The sequence below is a fragment of the Neoarius graeffei genome, chromosome 8 (genome assembly GCF_027579695.1).
Source record: "Neoarius graeffei isolate fNeoGra1 chromosome 8, fNeoGra1.pri, whole genome shotgun sequence".
In the NCBI taxonomy this organism is placed as follows: Eukaryota; Metazoa; Chordata; class Actinopteri; order Siluriformes; family Ariidae; genus Neoarius; species Neoarius graeffei.
The window spans coordinates 1803551-1827676 of NC_083576.1; the positions used below are offsets into that span (position 1 = coordinate 1803551).

Sequence of the window (24126 nt, forward strand, 5' to 3'; positions counted from 1 at the left end):
AACTTATATTGGAGAGACAGGAAGGAGTTTCAACACAAGAAAAAATGAACATAAGAAAGAGTGCGAAAAGGAGACAGCTACAAGACAAACCCGAACAATAAAAGAAAAGGCACAACAGGAAAATTATAAGTCAGCTATAACAGAACATTGCAAAAGGGAAAATCACATTATGGACTGGGGGAATGCCAGAGTCATCCGCACAGAAGATAACAAACATCAGCGCTGGATCAGGGAGGCCATGGAGATCCGTAAGCGAAGCCCGAGGACCATCAACCAGGATGAGGGAGCATACATGCTCTCCCATACCTGGAGTGACATCTTGCAGGGGACGAACAGACAGTATAAGGCGTGACCGACCTGTCAAACCAGACAGGAAGGCCACGCCTTCAGAAACAGCAGCTGATAAAAGATGCGTCACCAATAACATCCGGTGACACTCTGAGGAAGACGGAAGTTGTACGTTGAAACATGTCAGGTAAACAAACCCAAAAATTAGATGTCTGATAAAAAAGAAAAAAAAAACTAACTATATTTAATATAAGACATAATGAACGTAATCGAAAGACCTTTAACATCTCCTCAGCGAAGGCACTGAAGGAGGCACAGGCCGGGCTCTGTCGGTTGAATTCTGCTGTCCCCCACAGCCAAGCCCAGCCAGTCAGGTGAGTGATGAGGTACCCCACCTTGGCTCCCTCCATCAAGAAGGTCCTGGGCTGCAGAGAAAACTGGATACAGCAGCTGGTCAGGAATGGCCGGACCTGGTTTGGGTCACCATTGAAACATTCCGGATTACCGATCTTCAGTTCCGGGTCACCGGGAGCCAGAGCAGGAGGAACATGAGCGGATGGAGTGATGAGGTTGGTGAGTACTTGCAGGACCTAGGTTAGCTGATGCTGCTAGTTGAACTGCTGTCATTGTTGGTGGTCAAGCTGGAGCAGAGATGCAATGTTGCCAGACATCCGGTTTATGTCTCCCTCCGTATGTTCCAGTTGCTGCAGGGCAGTCATTTCGGGCTCAATCACCATGCTGGTCAGGGAAGGCACTGGGTCCATGATGGTCAGATCGTTCTGTCAGGATAAACAGACAAGGACCCAAGAGCACAAGTTAAATGTTGAGTTTTATTGATAGCAGGGGAAAGGGAGTTGGGAGGATGTGCATGTAGGAAGTTCAATGGCCAGAGAGGCAGGGATGGCTGGTAGGAGCATGGTGGTGATGTCTGCGGTCTCCCATCCAAGTACTAACCAGGCTCAATCCTGCTTAACTTCTGAGATCAGACAGGATCAGATGTTGTCAGAGTAGCATGGCTGTAAGCTGACAGCACTTGGGTTTCAGGCAGTCTCCCAGCAAGCAGTCCCTCAGCAGACAGACAGGACAGCACAACAGGCAGGAGTTAGGGAACAGGCTGGAACACAGAGTCACAGATCAGGTAGCAAGATTAGGGACAGAAATGCAGGGTCAGGTTACCAGGACTGAAGAGTTGACGGAGTCGATGCCTTGAAGACGATCTGACACTGAAGCTTGGGAGGACTGCAGTTTAAATACCCACAGAGGAGGAGCAGGTGATAGGCAACAGCCAATGACAGCTACTGAAAGTTAATAAGAGGAGGAGTATGCGGGCATGGCAGGTAATACTGAGTGGAGAGGAGTGGAATAGTTACCTGAAGAGAGGAAAACCACAGGTAGGACCATGACATGAAGGGATGAAGAAGTGTTCGGTTTGGGGAAAAAAAGCAGAGCAGTGCTCCCTGGATATTTCTGACAAAATGTGAAAGTTATTTAGACATTCAATTCTCTCTCTCTCTCTCTCTCTCTCTCTCACACACACACACACATAGAGTGTTGAGAATAATACTTTATTAATGTGTGTGATGTCTGTGGTTCAGTTGTTCCTCAGGGAGAACCCTTACAGTTCTACATCAGTGTTTCTCTGATAGATCCATGCTGAGGAGGATTTCATCAACCTGTAATACACAAAGAACCCCTTGAGGAACCCTGGAGGAAACCTGGAGGAACACTGTTGTTCTAAGAATGTGTCATGAGTGCAGAGTGGAGGCGAGAACAAGTGCAGAATTCCTTTAATGAAATAAAACACGAGAACAAATCATGACAAATCTTTTTGTCAGGTTGTGAGAATGTTATGAATAAATTTGCACAAACTTTTCATGTGACTTTGATCAGACAGATTCGGCGAAGATAAAACTGGTGAATAAGGAAAAGTCGTTTGCATAAACTTGTGTTTGTCAAATGAAGCCATTCTACAGGTCTTTTATTTTCTTTCCAATATTGTGTCCATATACAGGAATATACTACAAGTACAGTTACACATTTATATATTTATATATTGTTTTGTTCTCTGTGCTTACAGTAACTCTGTGGTTCTGCCTCTCATTACTGGGTTGATAAATTCTCCAGAAACATTGAGGAACCACAGAATACCCATAAAAATCCAAGGAACCATGTGTGTTCCTCTCGCCTCTCGAACACACGCTGAAATCCTGTCGCATGTTAAACATGGGAGGGAGTTTAAAAGAAAGGGAGGAATGAGCAGGAAAGGAGGAAGAGAAATATGCTCTGAAGTGAAAAAGTCTTTCACTCAGATTTAAAGGTAGAGAAAGAAGAGCAGTCACTTTCCACCCCTTTGGCATCCACGATGCAGCTCTTCTTCAAACGCGTCCCTGATGATCAGCATCCAGAATACATCACGGTCATTAAAAATCCTAAAGACGATCCTTTAGTCAAACACGATAACTTTACCTTTTACAGTCGAACACTCTGTACGCATCATAACCTTCTCTTCATCCTTCATGAACACATCATCAGTCTCTTCATTAATCACAGACGACTGTTACATTCTTCATTAAACAGATTTAAAACATTTATACACACACATCTTCCTGTTCATACAGAATCATCACATGTGCACAAACTGTTTATCCAGAACAACACACCACACACACCGAGTTATCCGACACTCATCTTCTGATTCCATTTCACTCCAGTTTTACGCCTTTACGGTTAAAATCAGTGTCTTTATCCTTTTGTTTTGAGATTACTGTAAACTAACTTTAGACTTAGCATGCTAGTTATTTATAAATGCACTTTGTTATTAGATATGTAGCTACATAGCATGCTAGCACAGGTGCAAACAAGATACAATGCCTGGCAGCTCACTAACAAAAGCTCTACGAACTCATTTTAAAGTCGAGTGTTTAATTTTTATCTACATTCTTGTCATCGTGACTCCTCCCCTTGACCACTTTACAAGTTTATGGTATCTTTCTCTGAAAGTCCTTTACTTTTTTCCGACAACAGCGTGACCTTTGACCTTGTCGTCCCTGAGGAACTTCCAGAAGAAGATTCGTAGCTGTTTTTTGTGCAGCACAGCAACTTTCCCACTTTTCCTCTAAAGTCCTCGGAGACATAGTAGAAGATAAAGGGGTCGATGCAGCTGTTAAAGGTGCTGATAGCGAGACTGATCATGTAGGGCACGTAGAGTTGGTCGGAGTTGTCAGAGCTACCATCATGACCTTTCGTGCTCTTAGGTGAGTATAACCATTTGGAGTAATGCATGAGCAGGAGAACGTTACTGGGGAGCAAGCAGACGATGAAAACCACCAACATGAGTGCCGTGACTCGGGTTGCGTGGGTGTAGCGAGCACCAGCGGCCACTAGGGTGCGCAGTACAGCACTGTAGCAGAAGACAACAACAAATAGCGGGATGAGAAAGCAGAGGAAGAAGAGTGTGGCAAAATATGGCACCATGTACTTCTTCTGTTCCTCTTCAGGAAGAGCGTCATGGCAAGTTGTGATCGAAAGGTCTTTGATGAAGTAAGATTGACGTGAAGTGAGCATAGGGACAGCTGCAATCAGCACCATGGTCCACACCATCACGCTCATCAACATGGACGTCTTGACGCTCCGTAGCATTCTGGCACCAAACGGATGCACCACAGCCATGTAACGGTCCACAGCGATGAGCGCCAGGCAAACCACCGAGCCGTACATGTTCCCATAAAACAGAGCGATTAGCAAGCGGCAGGAGCCTTCGCCAAACATCCAGTTGTTTCCCTGGAAGTGGTAGATGATGCGAAAGGGAAGCATGAGGAGAAGAAGAAGGTCGCAGCAGGTGAGGTTCACTAACAGAATGGTGGATGGAAACTTTTTTGTGCGGAAGAGAAGAACCCACAGCGCCAGAAGGTTAGAGGGGAAACCAAATACGAATGAGATGAGGTAGAGAAGAGGAACCAGGAGAACCGTGGTGGCTGCTTGAATTTGCTTCTTCTCCTTTTCTGCAATAGTTTCGTTTGTGATGATGAACCCGCGAGAACCTGAAACAACATGAGCAAAGAGAGATGATTACAACATATTTATGTGTATTTTGGAGAAAATAAAACCCTGGCATTCTTCTGGAACATGAACGATAAGGACAGGGACATACTGAGACGTCCGGTGGCTGAAACAAGATCAATCTGACACCTTTACAGCAGAATATTTACTTTAAATTTAAAATCAAAACTGAAATGAGGTGATAATTGGACACATGAAACGTACTGTATCTGTCTGATGCGCAGCAGATGAACGAATCTCAGTCAAAAACGATTCAGAGACTCAAAGCACTTGAAAGCAGATTTCACAAATATACAATTAACTATTGAACAGGAAACTGTTTTCTGATTTGTTGATGCCTGAGACATTCAGTCTTTCATTCAGTCAAGCAAACAGATGACTCAAAGTGTTTCGTTTCATTTAAACAGAGTGAATCATAACCATAACACATCTCTCCTGAGTTTCAGTGAAATTCATCATTAATACAAACAGCGGAGTTTTTTTAATTTATCATTCAAGACAAAGATTCGATCTTTACTTCTAGAAATGTCAGTTGTAATAATGTGTAATTAATATAAAATTGTAATAACAAACTGAGTAAACCCAGGCAAGGGTACATAAGTCAGGGAAAAATACATTAAAATTAATTATTATCCATACAGGACACTTTTTTGATGGAATAAGAACGTGTTCTATTCCCTTCTAGCGGGTTTCATTCATTCGGTTCGAGAGCATGCAATATTGTTAGCAGAGCACTTATTCTACGTGTATTACGTCACTCTACCCAATGGAGAATGAATGTTGAATATGGTTTATGATATTGCACGGTTGTCAAGACAACATGACCTCATACGTCGACGCTCATGCGAAGATCCATTGACAAAGCTTTTCTGCTGGGCATGGAACATCATTTCTTTGTCGGCCGGGAAAGAGAGAAGACGAGGCTAATCCAGTGCTAGGTTTAAGCATTAAATAAATAAACTGAAAACTGAAAATAAAGACACGCTGAACAACTGAAAGGCGACCAAACCTTCATTAAATATTGTTCACACATATTTAAAAGAGAAAAACAGACCAACAGACATCGAAAAACTGGAAAAGAGACACATCAGAGACGTAAAACTTCCATGCTAGTGAGTGACTGTGACAATTTGTAAACAAACATGGCCGCCAGGTTTGCGTCGTTAATTATGGGAGATTTTGAGAGAATTTTGAAAGAGAAAGACGCGTTGAACACCCGAAAGGAATATGTATGATTAATAATAATAATATTATTATTATTGTTTGGCTTTTTTTGTGGTCTATCAGATATATTCCATTCAGCTACTTGTCTTCGACTCGTTCAGTACCATGCTCGCTGAATGGAATACTGTATATCTGATAGACCATGAAAAAAAGCCAGACAATATTATTTAAATGTTGAATTAGAATAATGAAAAATAATTTAATATGTGCATAAAATGTCAAATGATACCACAAAAATAACAGACTTGTTGTTGTATGAATTAAATGCATGTCATGCTGCTTTATACAGTATTATAGTCAGGAGTTTACAGGTGTTTAGAGTCGTGTACCTGTAATTCCTGCGTACTGTGCATTAATGTCTGTTGTTCAATATTTACAAAAGCATCATGTTACATCTGGACTCCTTGTTGATATTATTTATCGTTCAAATTATTTTTTACGCCGTTTTGATTGGCTGAGTGAACTGCAATAGCTGCCTCCAAATAACGATCTGCTCATGCACACTCAGTGCGTTTACATGCACATAGAGAGAATCGAATTTCTGCCGTTGCTCGACTGAAATCGAAGTTCAACATGCCATGTATACACCTTAATTCGGCTGAAATTGAACCGCACTTGATTTCTCGGAATCGAGCTACATGACCTAGTTTATGCGATTTCTGCCGAGCTACTTAGTGCATGTAAACCCTATTGAGCTACGTATTCGACCTACTTACTTCAGCGCTGCCCCTTCCGGAAGTGACGAGTGATGAGACCACAAGGGAAACACAACAGCCTCGGTCAGCATGACAACGAATCATGACAATGGCATGAATCTTTTCTTTTTGTGGCATTGTTTGCACTGTTAAAATTTATCTCACTTACTGTATCACCAAATACATCTGTACAGCTGTTGCATAGCTGTGAATTGTGTACATAAACAAGTCATTGTATTTGTGTGTGTGTGTATATACACACACAAATATATGTCCAACATCTGAAGAATGTCAATAAAAACAAAACAATTGAACTTTTTGTGTGTTTATTAAGACATAAGTTAAATTGTAAGCAAAAAAAATATATTTTTTTGTAAGCAAAAAATGGACTTTAGAAAAATATTATTGTGCAAAATAAGTTGTCTTACAAAACAGTGGTCTGCGCAGGACAGTTTGTAGCCATACAGTCTGTTAGAGCAAGCCTAACAGCTTGAACACAGAACTGCCAGTGTTGCCAGATTGGGGGGTTTTAAGTGCATTTTAGCGGATTTGAACATGTTTTGGGCTGGAATACGTCAGCAGTATCTGGCAACACTATAGCTCTTCTTCATGACGACAACCGGAAGTGTACCAACACGATGGGGCGTGTAGCACCACGTGTGGCTCGGGTGCACAATGCACCTTGCACAATAGCCCGATTTCACTTGTGCATGTAGGATTGGATTTCTCTGGCACCCCTGCTGGGACCCTTTGCTCAATTACCGACAGTAGCTCGATTTGGACGTGCATGTAAACGTACTGACTGACTTCACACTTTTATATTCTGAGGTCTCTGAGCTGGAAATAAAACAGTGACGGCGTCTGATTTCTTTATCATTTGACTAATTGTGCAAACTTTATAATCAGTATTTCAATGAAATAATAATTTGAATGATAAAACAATTATTGATCTTGGTTTTCACAAAACATCGTGATTTGTTTGTGTCTGCCTTCAGCGTCGTAATAATTTCTTTCTCACTGCGAACAAATCTCGATATTTTGTTCAACCTTGTCCAGTAATTGCTGAGAATGTGAATGTTTAGATCAGAAGAGCTGAGTCGCTTTTACAGGCCAAGATTCCACACAGATTCCTCAGCGTGCTGGGACATGGAGAGGAGATCCTGCAAAAGAGTTATAACCTGCCACAGACCTGAACCTCTGCTCATCTCTATCATTATTCAAGAATCTGTCACTGAGAACCGAATGCATGAGAAAACTCCAAACACTGCTCTCTTCCAGGTTCCTGTACGCAGTGAAACAAGAAATATGGTGGCATGTTCTACACTCATTACCAGCTGAATTTGAACAAAATCCGGAAGTAGATCATGAGCTGCAGTTCATGTGCTCTGAATTTCCACTTTCTTTACGTCAGTTCCACCATTTGTTCATTTGGACAACACGACAACAATAACACATGGTTTCTTCCTGCCACAGTGTCGCTTGAACATGAAATTAAAATACTGAATGCAAAACATTTCATCGCAATAAGTTCCGCCGTCTTGGAATTGCCAAGGTCACATGACAGTGTGGTATTTTTTTTCGTCAGTAAAAAGTTGTAGCTGTAATGACATGCAAATTAGAGGGAGGGATCAGTATTTTTTTTAAAATGTGTTACATTTTTTTTTAAATGTGTTCACCATGACAAGATCTCAGCGATCTTGAAGGCAGTTCCAGGGCCGGTGCCTCAACTCGAAGCAGGTCTTCATGTTTTGACAGCCAAAGAACCGAATCTCAGCCAGGAAACTGGTTCCAGAGCAACACCAAATCTTTACTAGTCTAGAACCAAGGACTGCTTAAATCAGCGTCTGGGGGTGGGGTTATTGTGACCAACAAGACCAACTTAAACTTTGTGACTGTCATTTAAAACAAACAAACAAACAAACAAACAAACAAACAAACAAACAAACAAACAGAGCTAGTGTTGGGTCCAGTCTGAATAATCCAAAGAAGAAGAAACTAAGACATGATGTAGTCCGTTGTTGTTGTTGTTGTTGTTGTGCTTGGCTCTCGGGGGGATGGGCTAGTGACTCTAGCGGGTTGGCATTGGGGGGGGCTATTGACTGGTAAAGTGGAGACGTATACACTGATATAATGACACAGCTCTGTGGTGGCTCTCCAGTCTGTGGAAGAGTGAACTGGTTCTTAGAAGATTCACAAGTTGAACCAATTCTGAACCAGCACCTGATTCGCACTGGTGGAAACGGGTAAACGTGACTCCCAGAAAAAGTAAAATCAAAATGCTGAAACTCTAAGGAAGTGGAGATGAGACAGACAGATGGAACAGGGTTTTGTTTTCTTGCCATGTCAATTAAAGCAGTATAGGGAACATGAGACATCATTTCAGAAACACACGCAACTGAAACCACATTTGCAGAACGGAAATTTGAGCTCCAAACACACACACACACACACACACACACACACACACACACACACACACACACACACACACCAGCAGGAGTAAATTACTGTAGCTTAAAGTGCCAGAAACAGGCCGTCTTTCACCAGCTGTCCATCTAAATTGCTGATCATCTTTTATAACTAAATCGTGCTCCTCGTTCCTACGACATTAAAGTGCACCAGTACTAGTCATGCTTACAACATTAATCGCGCTTATAGACAAAAGATGCGCATATTCAGTAAAAAAAAAAAGACCGTAAAAGCACTTTTGTGGACAATTTTATACCGGTGGAGGCAGAACCACGGGGAGCAGCTGTTGCCAGCCGGAAGTGGCGTACAGTCATTGATTCCAGGTGATCGGGTGCGAGTAAACAAGCAGTGTTCTGTGGGTCGAGATTCTCAGTTCCCAGTCAAGTAACTTCAGAACACGTTATATAAATATAGCTCTAATACTTGTAATAGATCTTTATTTTATGGCACATATCTATTATTTCATGGCATTATGTGCAAGTACACTACCGTTCAAAAGTTTGGGGTCACTTTGAAATTTCCTTACTTTTGAAAGAAAAGCACTGTTCTTTTCAATGAAGATCACTTTAAACTAATCAGAAATCCACTCTATGGAGCACTTGCATGTGACGTCACAGCCGATCCAGATTGTGACAGATGCCATCGTGTCGGTCAAACGCCATATTCCGCCTTCTACTTCTGGTTCTACTTCTGCTTTTACTTCTACCTTTTCTTCTGGAAAACCCTACTATACACAATTCTACTACAACGGCTGCGGCTACAAGCTCTCCCTACCTGTGCACGTTTTTTATGTTTTTTGTGTGTATTTTTGCGTGTTGTTCGTCTGTACCGGACTTCAATATCCACTACAACCGTATGGACTTACTGGACATTGGTTTCCAGCAGAAAATGACGGTTTGTAGCGATTTCCATCGCATGCACAACATTCCGGACGAGAAAAAAAAAAAAAAATAACATTCCGGATGAGACAGCGAGACCAGCGGGGTCTCCGTGGATTGTTATCGGAAGCAAAGCGAAGGAGGCGGCGCCGGGAGCAGAAGCAAAAGTGAGGCTACAGGCAGAGCCGGCCTGTTGACTAAGCTCAGAAAACAGCCACTCAAACCTCCACTGCCAAGCCTCTACCTCTCCAACGCCAGATCCATGTAAACAAGACGGACGATTTGGAATTACCTTATTCCATTCTATAATCGGCTGGTCAGTGCTATACTCAATACTTAAGTGACTTACCCATCCAATGAGGATTATTTTCTTGTTTACAAGATGCCACATCTGAGTCGCTGACAAATCCTGAATTTCTGTAGAGATAACTGTCCAGAGATTTATAAGCACGCAGTGCTTCACCACTGAACAGCGAGGGAAAGTTAATGAGGTAATCATACACGTCTGGGTATTCCGCTGGCAGTTCAAAATCTGGTCGTGAAAACTCCGTCTGGTAAGCCATAAGGGTCACTAATCTGTAGGTCGTTTATTTTAGACATATATCTAGTTATCTGTTCATTAGAAAAATGAGCCGTGTAGTCCGTCGGTTGAAATTGATCCATTCTGTACATGAGTGCAGCAGTATTCAGCGGTGTTTTTGACCGACACGATGGGGGTTGTGTACTTTCCGGTCACGTGACTGCAAGATCTCTATACATTGCTAATGTGGTAAATGACTATTCTAGCTGCAAATGTGTGGTTTTTGGTGCAATATCTCCATAGGTGTATAGAGGCCCATTTCCAGCAACTCTCACTCCAGTGTTCTAATGGTACAATGTGTTTGCTCATTGCCTCAGAAGGCTAATGGATGATTAGAAAACCCTTGTACAATCATGTTAGCACAGCTGAAAACAGTTGAGCTCTTTAGAGAAGCTATAAAACTGACCTTCCTTTGAGCAGATTGAGTTTCTGGAGCATCACATTTGTGGGGTCGATTAAATGCTCAAAATGGCCAGAAAAATGTCTTGACTATATTTTCTATTCATTTTACAACTTATGGTGGGAAATAAAAGTGTGACTTTTCATGGAAAACACAAAATTGTCTGGGTGACCCCAAACTTTTGAACGGTAGTGTCGCTTTGGTTCTACTTTGGGGTCGAGAGCTTCAGGGTGAAGCTCGACATGTTTAGAATGAGGAGGCTATGTATTGAGATAAATATATTCATGAGTTTTTTATCATACAAGCCTGATAAACATATTGACAGAAACTTTATATGTCACACTTTCCTCTGTGCCCACTGACAAATATTATAGTTTTTAATATGGCTCCAGTGGTGAAGATCTGCCCTTTAGCACATGCATGAGCTCACAGATACCATAAATGGAAATTTGATTAATTAATTAAATAAATAAATAGAAAATAAAGACTGATACTGTCTGAGGTCGTTATCTGCACAGACAATGGGCTCGGACAGCATCTTTTTTTTATCTATAGAGAATATGAATATTTTGTTTCTGTTTTTAAATTACAGGTCGACTAATAAAAATATAAATGGATTTGCACTGCTTTTAAGTATTATAAATCATAATTTCGAAATTATTATCAAATGAATATTATAAAATGTTTCTCTCTCTTATCTTCATGCTCATTTAACTGTTCTTTAGTTCCTTTCTCTTTTATTCATATGATTTAGATTTTATTTTTATTATTAAACACACACACTTCATTTGGTAATACATCCCAGGTTTTAATTTTATTTTATTTTTTTATAGATAAACTAAAGTTCAGATAAACTCAGACTCTATTTCAATATTACTGAGTGTTTTATTACACATTAATGATAAATTTCCAGAAGGAAGTGAAAGTAATAAACTTACGTTTTGAAACAGTGGAGTCGTTGAAGATCTCAGTGTCTGTAGATGAGACATGAGTGAGAGACAGGATGGAGACGAGGACAAAAAACACAACACAGCTATTAGACACAGCAACTGACATTTTGCTGGGTAGATGAGTCTCTCTCTCTCTCTCTCTCTCTCTCTCTCTTTTATTGTTATTATTGTAGAAATAAAAACTTCAGAATTTTCCAAATCAGGAATAAGAAAAAGCTTCTCCTTCTTCTTCACTTCCTTTACGTGGCGACTCTTTTCCCTTCTGCTGTGTTTAATGTTGAGGGTGTTGAGTTCAAACGACTCCTACAGCTGCTGATCTGAGTTTGGTGTGTGCGTGTGTGTGGGTGTGGGTGTGTCTGGGGGTGTGTGGGGTTGTGTGTGGGTGTGTCTCTGTGTGCGTGTGTGTGTGCATGCATGTATGTGCCTGTTGTCTCTCCTCCCAGCATGACATCAGCTCCTCCTCACACACACACACACACACACACACACACACACACACACACACACACTTCATTTGGTAATACATCCCAGGTTTTTATTTTATTTTATTTTTTTATAGATAAACTAAAGTTCAGATAAACTCAGACTCTATTTCAATATTACTGAGTGTTTTATTACACATTAATGATAAATTTCAGAAGGAAGTGAAAGTAATAAACTTACTTGGTGGAAAAGTGAAGTCGTTGAAGATCTCAGTGTCTGTAGATGAGACGTGAGTGAGAGACAGGATGGAGACGAGGACAAAAAACACAACACAGCTATTAGACACAGCAACTGACATTTTGCTGGATAGATGAGTCTCTCTCTCTCTCTCTCTCTCTCTCTTTTATTGTTATTATTGTAGAAATAAAAACTTCAGAATTTTCCAAATCAGGAATAAGAAAAAGCTTCTCCTTCTTCTTCACTTCCTTTACGTGGCGACTCTTTTCCCTTCTGCTGTGTTTAATGTTGAGGGTGTTGAGTTCAAACGACTCCTACAGCTGCTGATCTGAGTTTGGGGTGTGTCTCTGTGTGTGTGTGTGTGTGTGTGTGTGTGTGTGTGTGTGTGTGTGTGTGTGTGTGTGTGTGTGTGTGTGTGTGAGTGCGGGTGCGTGTGTGTGTGTGTGTGTGAGTGCGGGTGCGTGTGTGTGTGTGTGTGTGTGTGTGAGTGCGGGTGCGTGTGTGTGTGTGTGTGTGTGTGAGTGCGGGTGCGTGTGTGTGTGTGTGTGTGTGTGAGTGCGGGTGCGTGTGTGTGTGAGTGTGAGTGCGGGTGCGGGTGCGTGTGTGGTGCCTGTTCACTCTGATCAGTTGGTTCTAAAATGTGTGTGTTAAGCCACACCCATTACTCCTATGGCAGTTTAGCCACACCCATTACACCTATAGCACTTTAGCCACACCCATTACATCGATAGCAGTTTAGCCACACCCATTACACCTATAGCAGTTTAGCCACACCCATTACACCTATAGCAGTTTAACCACACCTATTATACCTACAGCAGTTTAGCCACACCCATTACACCTATAGCAGTTTAGCCACACCCATTACACCTATAGCAGTTTAGCCACACCCATTACACCTATAGCAGTTTAGCCACACCCATTACACCTATAGCAGTTTAGCCACACCCATTACACCTATAGCAGTTTAGCCACACCCATTACACCTATAGCACTTTAGCCACACCCATTACATCGATAGCAGTTTAGCCACACCCATTACACCTATAGCAGTTTAACCACACCTATTATACCTACAGCAGTTTAGCCACACCCATTACACCTATAGCAGTTTAGCCACACCCATTACACCTATAGCAGTTTAGCCACACCCATTACACCTATAGCAGTTTAGCCACACCCATTACACCTATAGCAGTTTAGCCACACCCATTAAGCCTATAGCAGTTTAGGCACACCCTTTACACCTATAGCAGTTTAGCCACACCCATTACACCTATAGCAGTTTAACCACACCCATTACACCTACAGCAGTTTAGCCACACCCATTACACCTATAGCAGTTTAGCCACACCCATTACACCTATAGCAGTTTAGCCACACCCATTAAGCCTATAGCAGTTTTGCCACACCCATTAAGCCTATAGCAGTTTTGCCACACCCATTAAGCCTATAGCAGTTTTGCCACACCCATTACACCTATAGCAGTTTAGCCACACCCATTACACCCATAGCAGTTTAGCCACACCCATTAAGCCTATAGCAGTTTTGCCACACCCATTAAGCCTATAGCAGTTTAGGCACACCCATTATACCTATAGCAGTTTAGCCACACCCATTACACCTATAACAGTTTAGCCACACCCATTAAGCCTATAGCAGTTTAGCCACACCCATTATACCTATAGCAGTTTAGCCACACCCATTACACCGATAGCAGTTTAGCCACACCCATTAAGCCTATAGCAGTTTTGCCACACCCATTAAGCCTAAACTGCTATAGGCTTAATGGGTGTGGGTAAAATGCTATAGGTGTAAAGGGTGTGCTTAAACTGCTATAGGTGTAATGGGTGTGCCTAAACTGCGAGAGGCTTAATGGGTGTGTCTAAACTGCTATAGGTGTAATGGGTGTGGCTAAACTGCTATAGGTGTAATGGTGTGGCTAAACTGCTATAGGTGTAATGGGTGTGCCTAAACTGCTATAGGCTTAATGGGTGTGCCTAAACTGCTATAGGTGTAATGGGTGTGGCTAAACTTCTATAGGCTTAATGGGTGTGGCAAAACTGCTATAGGCTTAATGGGTGTGCCTAAACTGCTATAGGTGTAATGGGTGTGGCTAAACTGCTATAGGTGTAATGGGTGTAGCTAAACTGCTATAGGCTTAATGGGTGTGCCTAAACTGCTATAGGTGTAATGGGTGTGGCTAAACTGCTGTAGGTGTAACAGGTATGGTTAAACTGCTATAGGTGTAATGGGTGTGGCTAAACTGCTATAGGTGTAATGGGTGTGGCTAAACTGCTATAGGTGTAATGGGTGTGGCTAAACTGCTGTAGGTGTAACGGGTATGGTTAAACTGCTATAGGTGTAATGGGTGTGGCTAAACTGCTATAGGTGTTAATGGGTGTGGCAAAACTGCTATAGGCCTAATGGGTGTGGCTAAACTGCTATAGGTGTAATGGGTGTGGCTAAACTGCTATAGGTGTAATGGGTGTGGCTAAACTGCTATAGGTGTAATGGGTGTGGCTAAACTGCTATAGGTGTAATGGGTGTGGCTAAACTGCTATAGGTGTAATGGGTGTGGCTAAACTGCTATAGGTGTAATGGGTGTGGCTAAACTGCTGTAGGTGTAACGGGTATGGTTAAACTGCTATAGGTATAATGGGTGTGCCTAAACTGCTATAGGTGTTAATGGGTGTGGCAAAACTGCTATAGGCCTAATGGGTGTGGCTAAACTGCTATAGGTGTAATGGGTGTGGCTAAACTGCTATAGGTGTAATGGGTGTGGCTAAACTGCTATAGGTGTAATGAGTGTGGCTAAACTGCTGTAGGTATAATGAGTGTGGTTAAACTGCTATAGGCTTAATGGGTGTGGCTAAACTGCTATAGGTGTAATGGGTGTGGCTAAACTGCTATAGGTGTAATGGGTGTGGCTAAACTGCTATAGGTGTAATGGGTGTGGCTAAACTGCTATAGGTGTAATGGGTGTGGCTAAACTGCTGTAGGTGTAACGGGTATGGTTAAACTGCTATAGGTATAATGGGTGTGCCTAAACTGCTATAGGTGTTAATGGGTGTGGCTAAACTGCTATTGATAGTTTTCACATGATGTCACAGAGTCGGGGATTCCCTAGTGGCGGCCATCTTGCGGGTCACGCTTACCGTACGGGTGACTGAGCACACATTGTAACGCGCGAGCAGGCCCGCCAACAGGGGGGGGGGCAAACGGGTATGTTGTCCCGTGCCCAGGAATGGGGAGGGCCCAGAACTGGGCTCTCATGAAGTTGCGATTAAATTATTTCATTTCATTTCAAAATGTGTTAATTTGGGGGAGAAATGTGCTATATTTGCATTCAATAAATTATTTCTAGATCTTTTGCCTTTATTGTCTTTGAAAAAGGCGTCAGTAACCCCCTACCACCCCTTGCGCAAAAATGGTTTGGTCTGACTCTTTGATTAAGGGGAAAAAAAATGACATTGTTCGATCATAGCGCTTCCACAATCAGCGTGCATGCCATTTGCCAACATGCACAAGTCAGGAGCACAGAAAAGAAAAGAAAAGAAAAGAAAAGAAAAGAAAAGAAAAGAGGAAGAAACCAAGAGACTCAGGGGCTCACTGCATAAATATTTTAAAAAAGATTGGGATGATGCAGCAGGTACTAGCAAAGGCAGTGGGGCAGCTGAGCCAGGTAAGACACAGCCAACTTTTTCCAGCCCCGTAAAGTAACCCCAACCAAGGCACGCACGGCACGCAATTCATGTTACAAACGAGGGGAGAGCAAGTCACACTGAACACCATATCAAACGCACAGGGCATTGAATCATTTCATAACCACAACGGCTTAATAACATTGTGTTTCATATATCTGATTGAAGCTAAGAATATTCACATTAGCCCGCAATCATATCCCGCCGTTTCTCGAGCGGTGTGTTCTTCTCTGCTTTTCACACTGGACAGTACGCACACACAGTATACTATGTTCGCCCCCAGCCCTGCCCGAAATCGCCCGTCCATCGCTGCTCCTTCAAGAGCACCCCAATCGCGTGATTATAGTAGACTATCCACGAGTTTAGGAAGGCATTGCGGGGGCTGTCGCATGCAGGCTTGGGGCGTAACGGAATACATTTAATGGCGTTCGGTTAAAGGATACAAAATAACAGTAACCGCTTATTCCGTTACAGTACAGGGGGGAAAGATTCAGTGAAATTGGGGATTACTTCACAGGATCACAATGTGTGTGAGGTTGTTGGTTTTGGGCTTTTTTTTGTTAAAATGTTAAAACTGTAAAAATGTTGAAATGCTAAAATGAAATGATTGTTGACCGGTTGAATGGTTTTTGAATACCTGTCATTTAAGGGTTGGAGTGAGTAGAGACTGGGATAAGAGAGGTGGGTGTGTGTGTGGGTTGGCCCAGGGGGGCCCATTCAGAGCATTTTGTCCCGGGCCCAGCCAAAGCTGTCAGCGGCCCTGCGCGCGAGTACAAAGTCTTCAAAAGAACCCAAGCAGGCTATTTAAAGCTAGCAATGGTGCACACCTGTTGTATTCATGGCTGTCGTAATAGGTCAGATGATGACGTCAAGCGGAGCTTTTATGGAATTCCCACTGTATGGGAGCACGAAGGCGAGCAAACAAAGAAACTCAGCATACAAAGGAGAAATCTATGGCTTGTGAGAATCAACCGCAAGGATTATCAGCCTTCCAAACACAGCAAAGTCTGCTCCGATTATTTTATAAGTGGTAAGTTGTTTAAATAAACAATCAATTGTGTTTAAGTTTGTTTTTGGAAACCAAAACATCATGTGAACAATCTCTGGAGAATGCCTAACTGGAACCGCTGAGTGTACGTTTACATTGTAATGTACACTTAATATCGCTCGTTTGTCACGTTTCTATTTGAAACTTGTCACTTCACTCACGCAAGGGTCATTTTTGAAAAACATTTTAGGTCTATTCTGTATGATTTGATTTGTGTTTGGGATGCAAACAGCGCGCCTTTTGGCGGATGCCGCCTGAATCGTGCAGATCCGATTTTTTTTGGGGGGGGGGGGCGTTGGAGTGTCTGATTATAATTTCAAAGTAAATTCTGTATTAAAATTACTAAATAAGCAAATCTGTTACAGTCCATGAAACAGGAAGTATAAGGATGAGAAAAAAACAGTTTAAATCGGAAAGCTGCGCACATTTGCGCAGCCCGAGCGGTGTGCAGGACTGCGCATATGTGCGCAGCTTTCCGATTTAAACTGTTTTTTTTCTCATCCTTATACTTCCTGTTTCATGGACTGTAACGGATTTGCTTATTTAGTAATTTTAATACAGAATTTACTTTGAAATTATAATCAGACACTCCAACACCCCCCCCCCAAATAAAAAAAAATCGGATCTGCGCGATTCAGCCGTGAAAAAGGCGGCATCCGCCAAAAGGCGCGCTGTGAATATATAAAGTTGTATATATCAGACAGCCTTTAAAGTTTGATGAAGTCAGTTTCAGGCTTTGGAGCAGGCTTTGGCAGTTTCAGGCTTTGGCAGCCCTGCATAGTCACTTGAAAATGCATCTTTGTCCACTTCGTAGGGGTCAATTCCCCCAATCAAGGCCAGTTTGGCTGCATACCGTTGTCGTGAGATGTCGTCTAATGTATCTATATACTTCTGTTTGCTTGATTTTGCCGACATTGATCTTTATGTTAGAAAACTGACTATATAACTTCATAAATTCGTCCGAGATAACGTAGCCGGTAGTGGCGATGGTCCATTTTGTTTGCCCCACAAGATGGCGGCTGGGGGGCGTTCCCCGGAATGCCATGACGTCAGTGAAAACTATCTATAGGTGTAATGGGTGTGGCTAAACTGCTATAGGCTTAATGGGTGTGGCTAAACTGCTATAGGTGTAATAGGTGTGGCTAAACTGCTATAGGCTTAATGGGTGTGGCTAAACTGCTAGGGTTAGGGTTTTGTAAATACATTTTTGTTGATGGCTTTCATGCAAGACTTCAGCTGAGCAACCAGTGTCCAAGTGTTCTAGAGGAGAACATTTTGAATATACAACATTTGGCAATATTTTTATAATGTTGAACGTTAAGAGAAATTAGCCCTGATGTTGTAAAGCAGGTGGTGGGATTAATGGTAATTAGGCAACACACTGTAGCAGGCAAATTAATAATGTAAAAACACCAGTGAGAACAATTTTTTTAAATTACAGAATTTTATATTTATTTCTTGGTCAATCCACTGATTTCTACTGGAAATGTCAGTGTATGTGTTATGATAGTATCAATAAAGAACTGTTTTGTTTGGAACTAAATGTGGTTTTTGTTTTTTTTAAGATTCTTGTATATCTTGTTAAGAAGTTAAAAGATCCTTGTAGATCTTGGCTAGAAAATTGAAGATCCTTGATCTTTTGAGGATCTTTGTTGAGATCCTCAAAGACCCTCACAAAGAACTTTACAGATCCTTGAAGATCCTTGAAAGATTTTCACCAGGGCAGAGCAGTGGGCAGCGATGCTACAGCACCCGGGGAGCAGTCGGGGGTTCGGTGTCTTGCTCAAGGGCGCTTCAGCCCACGGCCGCCCCATGTTAACCTACTGCATGTCTTTGGACTGTGGGAGAAACCAGAGCACCTGGAGGAAACCCACACAGACACGGGGAGAACATGCAAACTCCACACAGAAAGGACCCCATCGGCTGCTGGGCTCGAACCCAGAACCTTCTTGCTGTGAGGCGACAGCGCTAACCACTACGCCACCGTGCCGCCCTGAGTATCCAGCACTCTACACACGACTGTCACAATAAATCATCACTCTGTAAATGAGCGTCCTGTAAAACAACACTTGAGCTGCATTCGGTCATATGACTCAAATCAAGATTGCTCACATATAAACACACACACACACACGTTCTTCAGACAGAATATTTCTGACAACTCTCTTTCCCTTCCCCCTCCCCCATCTCTCTCTCTCTCTCTCTCACACACACACACACACACACACACACACACACACACACAGCACAGGAGAAACATCACTTCACTGTGTGTTTTCTACTATCATTATTTTCTGCAACCACCCAGCAACCAGAGGAGCCTGTTCAGTGACAGAATGCTCCTTCCCAAGTGCAGGACGAACAGACTCAAAAACTCCTTCGTCCCTCACGCCATCAGACTGTACAACTCCTCTCTGGGGGGAGGAGGGGGAACAGGAGGACAGAGGACGGGAAGGAGAAGTAGCCTAGCCTGACAATAAGCAATACCGGACAATGTGCAATATAATGTGCAATATAATGTGCAATATAATGTGCAATATCTCTCTTGCCCCCCCTCCCCCTTCCTCTCTTCCCCATATCTTACTCTTTTATATTTGTATATGTAAATACTTAATTTATTTTAATTTATCTAGAAGTTTTCTCTATTTCTTTTCTCTGTTTATCTGTAATGATGCTACTGGAATCTTCATTTCCCTGAGGGAACCCTCCCAAAGGGATCAATAAAGTTTTATCTAATCTAATCTAATCTAATCTAATCTAATCTAATCTAATCTAATAGCAGCTTAGCCACACCCATTACACCTATAGCAGTTTAGGCACACCCATTAAGCCTATTGAGGTATTTCACTCACATGACCAAGTCATGTGATGCTGCCATTTTGGACGGCACGGCTCGAATCAGTTTGAATGCAAGGAAGGCGACAAACGAAAAACATAAAAGAAAAAGGAGCGAGATGCAGAAAACACCTTCACTATCCAGAGACGTAGGGCATTTACAGGGCGAGCAGAGGGAGAGGTATTTGCAAAAATTGAGGTTAGCAGGCTTAGAGAACGACGTTTACCTGCTTCCACCAGGATTGTTCACTGACGTACGGAAGTACACGAAGCCCTCGTCTTTACCTCAAATCAAATCAAATCAAGTTTATTTGTATCGCGCTTTTAACAATAAACATTGTCGCAAAGCAGCTTTACAGAATTTGAACAACTTAAAACATGAGCTAATTTTATCCCTAATCTATCCCCAATGAGCAAGCCTGTGGCGACGGTGGCAAGGAAAAACTCCCTCAGACGACATGAGGAAGAAACCTCGAGAGGAACCAGACTCAAAAGGGAACCCATCCTCATTTGGGCAACAACAGACAGCCTGACTATAATATTAACAGTTTTAACAGACTTACCTGACTTCAGTTTTAACTTACCTGATTTCAGTTTCAGTATTAACAGTTTTAACAGTTTTACCTGACTTCGGCCCACATGATCTGTATACCTATGTCGTTAAAAACCCATCGCCATACACAGGTATTGATCTGAAAGCGTATACGAGTTTGGATGCCTACAAATATTTTGTGTCAGGCTGGGTAACATGCCTACATCAGCGGGTCATCCCTGGAGCCAGTGGTCACCATCTTATTACAGCTAAGGTTTGTTCACATTTTCATTTACTTTCGGTCCTCAGGATAAACAAAATGTTATTAAATGCCATTGAAATAACTTCTTAGTCTGTTGAGACATGGCCCGTTATAAATTTACTGTTACCAGGCAATGACTAAGAACTGTATTATTAGGGTTGGTGTCTGTGTTGTAGCAGTGTATTAGCAACTAGCTGTTAGCACTAGCTAATGTCAACAACATCGTAGCTGTTATGTTACTGTAGCAATGTTTACGTTCAGTCATTTGGATGACTGTTAAAACCTTTCAGTCTCAAGTTTTTCCTTTACTGGATTTACTAGTTTACTGAGCTAGCGCGCTCGGCCAAGCCGGGAGCCATCGCGCGCTCTCCGGCCGAGCCGGGAGCCATCGCGCGCTCTCCGGCCGAGCCGGGAGCCATCGCGCGCTCTCCGGCCGAGCCGGGAGCCATCGCGCGCTCGCCGGCCGAGCCGGGAGCCATCGCGCGCTCGCCGGCCGAGCCGGGAGCCATCGCGCGCTCGCCGGCCGAGCCGGGAGCCATCGCGCGCTCTCCGGCCGAGCCGGGAGCCATCGCGCGCTCGCCGGCCGAGCCGGGAGCCATCGCGCGCTCGCCGGCCGAGCCGGGAGCCATCGCGCGCTCGCCGGCCGAGCCGGGAGCCATCGCGCGCTCGCCGGCCGAGTCGGGAGCCATCGCGCGCTCGCCGGCCGAGCCGGGAGCCATCGCGCGCTAGCTCAGTAAACTAGTAAATCCAGTAAAGGAAAAACTTGAGACTGAAAGGTTTTAACAGTCATCCAAATGACTGAACGTAAATATTGCTACAGTAACATACTAGCTACTGTTGTTGACATTAGCTAGCTTGCCGTCCAAAATGGTGGACACCGGGGCGTCACGTGACCCTGTGACGTCAGGTGAAATACCTCAATAGCAGTTTAGGCACACCCATTACACCTATAGCAGTTTAGCCACACCCATTACACCTATAGCAGTTTAGCCAGTCCCACAGGACTTTAAACAGGACTTTAACCACGCCCACAGTGCCTACAGCAGTTTTAGTCATGCTCATTACATCGATAGCAGTGTCAGTACGTCCGTTGTGCTTACAGCAATTTAGCCACGCCCATTATTTCCAGGTATTAAATAGGAATTAGTTTATATTGTAGATAATTAATATGAGTAAGATAAGATAAGAAAAGAACTTTATTGTCCCACAGTGGGGAAATTTCCTGTTTGCAGCAGCACAGTGGAGAGCAGCAGAAGAGGATCAACCCACACAAATTAATATATATATGAGTGATTCCACGCTTATGGGTACTGAAATGGGGACATGAACTTACTTTTAAAAATTCACCTAAAACCATTTCTTTTTTTACCATCAGGTCACAAAACATGTAATCTTTAATGAATGATATGTGAAAAGATAACTTTAATTTTCTGAGATGTAATAAAAACATATTTATATGCCAAAGTCAAGCCTATGAGTTCCAAAATGATGTCTGTTACATTACTTCTGTTACGATTGTCCATCTCGCGTCTGTTACAAATTAATTACAATCTAGCTATATACCATGTTAATCTTATTGAAAGAATGTGTATGTTTATTCTACTACACATGTTTATTAATTATATTTGCTAAAACATCACCTTCCTATGTTTCAGAAAGTAATTCTACATTGTTAAAATCAGGGCTTTGAACCGGTTCAAGGAACGAAAACGAAAACCGGGAACTTTTTCTATTTCACATGGAACAGAAATGAAACCAGAAACTTTATTATTTTTTATGTTCCGGAACAGAAACGCTTATTAAAAATAATGGTAACCGGTTAATACCGGTTTTTATTTAGTTCCTCAAAGTTTCCGTAGCCTACAAATAAAATAGCCATTCTTCTCCTGCGCAAGTTTCTATGACCCGCTGGGGTTCACTTCTTGTGTGACGTTCGCTGACTGAATGGAGAGAGCGGGAAGGTGGACTACTATCACGTCTCCACGTGAATTACTGAGTGTCTGAGCAAAGAAGAGCCTGAACGATACAACCTCCCTATTGGCTGTTTGTAAAAATGTATCAGTTGTTGCCCCTCCCACGGGAATCATCGCGAGCTCGAGAGACGAGACCTGACGAGTTAGTTCGTTGGTAGCAGAACAAAATGTCTGGACACAAATCGGGTTTTCAGAAAAGGAAAGAAAATAAACGGAGGGTCGAAAATACAAAAAAGGAGGCAGAAAATGCAAAACGAGTTTTAAGGTAGGACAAATGGTTACTTTTCTGAGGCAGCCCGCCGTGGCTGCCTGCAGGCTTATTTATTATAGCCCATTTAGTTAAAATAGTTGATATAAAATGTTTATAGTTATAGTTATGTGATGGTTGTCCTGATTTAGACTGGTGTTTTTTTGGGGGGGGGGTTGCGCGATGTTGCACCCGGGTCCAGATTAGGGCAGAACCGGCCCTGGCTACATTTCAGGTGTAGTTTGTTTTATGTATGTATGTACTTGCATAGATGTGTACTTGGTCTTCCAATATGGCACCTAACAAAATCTCGCGGCGCAGTGACGTCATGCGGTAGCCCTCTATAGGGCCTGACTAGCCTTTGGCAACACACTAAATGAATTATCTTTCATTTTTGGCACTTTTTCTGTTTGTGTAGATGGGAAGACATACTGAGAATCCAAATCGCCAACATTTGAAATAATAATTGTTTTTAATTATTTCTTGTCTTATTTAATGAAGGTTGTAATAGAATTAGCCTACATTTGGCTTAAGCTGGATGAGACAGAGACATAATTTTATAGCCATTTGTTAAACAGCTGACAGGGAACGTAATTAACCGTTCCGGGAATGAAATTTTTTTGTTCTAACCCAGGGGTCGGCAACCCACAGCTCCAGAGCCGCATGCGGCTCTTTAGCACCCCCCTAGTGGCTCTCTGGAGCGTTTTCAAAAATTTGTGAAAATAGAAAAAGAATGATTTTTTTGTTGTTGTTGTTGTTGTTTTAATATGGTATTTTAGAGAGGAACATGACAGTAAAATTCTTATGCTGTAAAAATGTATGTAATGTAGGTGTATAATGTATTTAAAATACCGAATTTCAGAATGGCGCCAAATAGCAGAATTGCGTCATAGCCTGCGACACTGTGCTACACTGTTGTCAGAGATTCACTGTTGTGTGTGATGGGCAATGGATTCTAAAGGCAAAAAAAGAAAGATAGCTGATGAGAACAGGGGATTTAAAGAAGAATGGACAGACGCGTTTGCTTTCATTGCCAATGCTGAAGGATTGCCTGCGTGCTTGATTTGCAACGAGAAGTTGTCAAATAACAAGAAGAGCAATTTGGAGCGACATTTCCAGCTTAAGCATGCTAAATTTGCTGCCGATCACCCAGTTGGAACGGAGAGAAAAGGAGCCATTGCGATGCTTGTGGAGAAATTTGAAGGTCGAAAAAACAGTTTCAAGAAGTGGATTACATCTCCAAACTCTACCACTGCTGCAAGTTTTGTTGCGGCCCGGGAGATAATAAGATGCGGAAAACCATTCACTGATGGTGAGTACAT

At 42.5% G+C, this 24126-nt stretch overlaps 1 protein-coding gene across 2 annotated transcripts; it reads right to left on the reverse strand.

Annotated features, from left to right (window-relative positions):
• Nucleotides 1-2231: 2231 nt before the first annotated feature.
• On the reverse strand, nucleotides 2232-12782 carry LOC132890384 (proteinase-activated receptor 4-like). Of its 2 annotated transcripts, XM_060927199.1 has the most exons (3): nucleotides 12207-12782; nucleotides 11532-11567; nucleotides 2232-4328 (listed from the first exon to the last, which is right to left on the reverse strand). In XM_060927199.1, the coding sequence occupies exons 1-3, from the start codon at nucleotides 12322-12324 to the stop codon at nucleotides 3259-3261; spliced, it is 1224 nt and encodes a 407-aa protein (XP_060783182.1). In that variant the 5' UTR covers nucleotides 12325-12782; the 3' UTR covers nucleotides 2232-3258. The 2 variants fall into 2 exon arrangements, with proteins under 2 accessions (XP_060783182.1, XP_060783183.1); XM_060927200.1 differs by lacking the exon at nucleotides 12207-12782 and having other exon boundaries at nucleotides 11532-11967.
• Between the last annotated feature and the right edge of the window lie 11344 nt (nucleotides 12783-24126).